Consider the following 3,924-nt stretch of genomic DNA (forward strand, 5'->3'; position numbering starts at 1 on the left):
GGTTCAGCATCCTCTTGAACTGGGAGGGGAAGAGCAGAGAGACAAAGATGGCATTTTTCTGAATGCTTTTCCACATTAAAGCAGCTTCATCACAAGCAAGTCCATGAGCAAGATGTTAAAAGCAAAGTGCTGGAGGTATTTGGAATGGAGTCAGCAACACAGGGTTTCATTCAGAACTGCTCAGCATCATCATGACTAGGTATTTCTTTTCAGAGCACGAAACTACTGAATTAATTTCCTCTGAAGACACATACTGGGTTTTACTGTAACAATAAGACACCATTTCAGGGAATCTCTCCAAAAGATCAAATTCTCATAGTGGTTTTAGATTCCACATCCTATAACCCTCTTTTGTTCTGAATTTTCTAAGTTTGCTCCATTTTGAATTATGCAAGTAAGACAGTTTAGAGCAGAGCAGAGGAGAAGGATGCTGTAAATCTGCAGATCTGCTCGCATCATTACAGTAAAACGCAGGATTCGAGCATTTTCCCCCCAGATACACATGCTACGATCCTCCTCATCTCCAAATCACCCATCTTCATCGCTGCCATCATTTTTATCCTCTAACAGTGAATTCCCAAAGGAGGAGGAAAAGCCACAGCCATGTACGCCGCATGCAGAGCACACATGTACGTGCATCTCTCCCCACGCGCACACACAAATAACCATTTTAAAAGCATTTCCCTTACAGAGGTGCATCCAAGCACAAAAAACCGGTTGTTTATAAGCCTGCAGGATTTAAACCCACCTTAATATAACCCCAAGATACAGAGAGCAAATAGTTCGCTTCAGGCATTTTGGAAAGCTCCGCGGCACCGTCCACAAATCCTCCGGGAGAAATCGCTGGTCAGACAGGAGAGCTCCTCGGGCGCCCGGACACCCCCGTCGCCCGCCAATACAATAAATCAGCGTTCATCAGAGCCAGAGATCCCCCAAAGCCCGGCAGTTGCTAATCCCAGACAAAGCTCGGCTTGGCAGAGCATCTTTGCAGGGAGCTGAACGTGGGTGTACTCGCTCTCCGGAGAGAATAATGAAATCAGGGACGGCACGAAGGAGCGAGCGCTAATCCAAACGCATTCAGCCGGGTGGCTGCAAGCACTTATGAATTATGAATCGTCCTGGTTGCTTAGCTGGCTGAAGGGGGTCCCCGCTCCACGGCAGCCTCGCTCAGCAGAACTGCACGACGCGGGGAGGATGCTGGGCTCTGGGGGGTTGCCAGCTTTAGGAACACAGCCATCTTTTTATGAGAGAGATGAAAATGGAGGAGGCTCTGGGCATATTTAAATAAGTCAGAAGTAGGCAGCCGGCTCTTCTCCTCTTCTGCTTTGTTTTCATCCTCTTCGCTACAGACACTGAGGATTTTCAAAGCACGAATTCACAGGGGGATTTTTAAAAGCGTAATTTTTCACAATTTCAATGTGATCGTGAATTTTTTGCCCCTACATGGTAAAGGGCAAAATGCAGCAATGTAGCAAAATGTGCCCTTACAAACTGGAAATTTTTCAGGTAAAAGGTATAGACTAACACTAACCTTAAATCTGTAATGTCAGTCTGCAATTAATAAATTCTTCCTTACACAAACACAGTCACAATGCAAATTTCAAGATTTGATGATTAATTCCTATTTTACACTGAAACACCGATGCTTCGTTAGGAAGCTGGAGCTGTCCTTTTAGCACAGAATCACAAGAAAATCACACTGCACTGTATGTGATAGAGATCCCAGCAAGGAATCACCGCTGATGGGCGGCACTCTCACTGCTTTAGGACGTCCTTGGAGATGGCTGGCTGCACTACGCTGCAGCACAGCAGCCAGGATTCCTAAAATAAAAGTGCAGTCTCTGGTCTCGACTGATTTCCTTTCTCCTTTGTGAAAGGTTATCAGCCTTGCTTGGCATGATGACACGAGGCTTCCTCACGTGCTGTGGGACGAGCAGGGCATGGGGGGCAGCCTGTGCTGCGGCAGGGAGATGCAGAGCCTGCAGCTTGCTGCTGGCCCAGCACTGAGCACCAGGAAAAATCACGCCTGGCTGGCCAGGCACAGCTCCAGCCGTCAGCACCGTCCAGATGGGACTCCCGTTCAGCCTTCTGGCCATAAGAACCACACAGAGAAAATGAAGTTGTGAAGCCACCTTCTTCTCTCCTTAAATCCATCATTATCAGAGGTGGAAAGCTGATGCCACCTCCCTTTTACCATGTGGCTATCTGCACAGACCGAAGTGACCTGCTGGCGTGAATGTCACACAGCGAGGCCTCACCTTGCCTGTTAATTAACCAGTTTAAACACTGTGTCATGGGATACAGGCAGCAGCGGGATGTGAAGGACAGTGGCTGCCCAGGAGGGCACCCCACAGCGCTGGGGCATTTGGCTTACAGGGTCCCTACTAAACGTCATGCCAACCAAGATGGACAAAAGCCTTTTTGAAACTCCTAAGAGTAACCGTAGTGATGGAGAGCGAGCAGTAGCAAGAATGAAAACCAAGGGAAAGGCCGTGGGAGGAGAGGAGAGCTCTGACCCCGTCATTCCTCCCAGTGACGTATTTTTGCTGGTCACAAGCACCAGCCGCCAACATGTGAGCGCTCCCACAGACCCGCAGTGAAGCATGTGCTGAAACATTTCTCTGGATGGAGGCCTTTATCTTTACAAGGAGAACACCATCATCAGATGATCACGCAAACAGCTTTCAAGCACCGTTGAATCAGTCGGGTTCTTTATACAATCACCTCTTTCAGACAAATAATCCCAAGTGGTGGACGAACATCTGACAAAAAACGCTTTTCCTCACAACTGGCTTCATAAGGTACAAAGAGTGGCTGCTGCCTTTTCAGAGAGGCGCAAACCAATTAAATGGCCTCCACAAGGTCACCCGAGCCATCTGCAGCAGCCAAGAGGGCAGATAAAAGACCTGGGATTCTCACCTACCTGATCTTTAACCAGAAATCCGGCCCCTTCGTCTTGCTCACTTTTCAGACTTCAATCAGCACCACTGATGAATGCAGAGAGCGGGATTACAGCGTTGCTGAAAGGACGCTCGGGGCCAAACCCTGCCGGGACACCCACGGTGCTCGAAGAATACCCACAGGCTTTGCCAGGTTGATCGCAATTTACCGCCCGAGCCATGCTGGGACCTGAGCAGCATTTCCTGAACACCGCGGCACCCTCTGAAAACCCCCACAGCTCAGCCCGGACCACAGCGGGCGGGTGGTGCCCTCAGTAATCACACCTCCGCTGCTCCTGGGGGATATCGGGGGTGTTTTCCTGAGCTTCGCTTGATGTCAGGATGCTCTGGAGCGACGCCACTTCCTCTGACCCGCTTTGCCATCTGCCTGCGGAGAGAATGCCCATTCGCCGCCTCTCTGCAGATATCGATGACTGATGCCATGTGCAAACCTCTGCAACGATCCCACCGTTAAATCAATCTGACGGCAAAGGGTAAAGCAAACAGATCGCAGGCTAGCGATCAGAAAAGACCGACCGCTCTGACGTTAAGCAAACAGAGGCCTCGTGGCTTTCAAGAGCTCGTGCACGAGCGCGGCTCGGCGCTCGGCTCAGCAGCTGCAGTGACACCTCTCAGCAACACCTGGACATGTGCTGTTATGTTCATAATTAACAAGTGTCTCGGTGCCTTTTCCAAGGTAATAAGCAACAATAACCTCGCTGGGGAACTGAGGCACGCGGAAGGATATGTGTGTGCGCAAACGGGAGGGGATGCCCATCCCAAACGAGCTTGGGGCTCCCTTCTCTCTCTCCCAAAGTCCAACAGCAGGACCTAACACATTCAGCTGATGAAAAGAGTGCAGATCACGTCAATAAATCGAAGCCCCAAGTGAAAATTTTCACAACCAGATACACATGGCGGCACAGCTGACGAAGCCATTGCGCATTGCATGGAGTTTTCCTGTCCTGCCTGCTCTGAAGCAACC

At 49.9% G+C, this 3,924-nt stretch overlaps 1 protein-coding gene across 1 annotated transcript in view; it reads right to left on the reverse strand.

The window, feature by feature from the left end:
- Nucleotides 1–796, reverse strand: part of PDE4B (phosphodiesterase 4B, cAMP-specific) — an 11,381-nt gene extending 10,585 nt beyond the window's left edge. Inside the window, exons 1-2 of the mRNA XM_010142150.1 lie at nucleotides 749–796; nucleotides 1–19 (exon numbers count right to left, since the gene is read on the reverse strand). Coding sequence (XP_010140452.1) covers nucleotides 1–19; nucleotides 749–796 — 67 coding nt within the window. The remainder of the gene's footprint in view (nucleotides 20–748) is intronic.
- Between the last annotated feature and the right edge of the window lie 3,128 nt (nucleotides 797–3,924).

This window comes from Buceros rhinoceros, unplaced genomic scaffold (assembly GCF_000710305.1).
Source record: "Buceros rhinoceros silvestris isolate BGI_N320 unplaced genomic scaffold, ASM71030v1 scaffold38058, whole genome shotgun sequence".
NCBI classification, from domain to species: Eukaryota; Metazoa; Chordata; class Aves; order Bucerotiformes; family Bucerotidae; genus Buceros; species Buceros rhinoceros.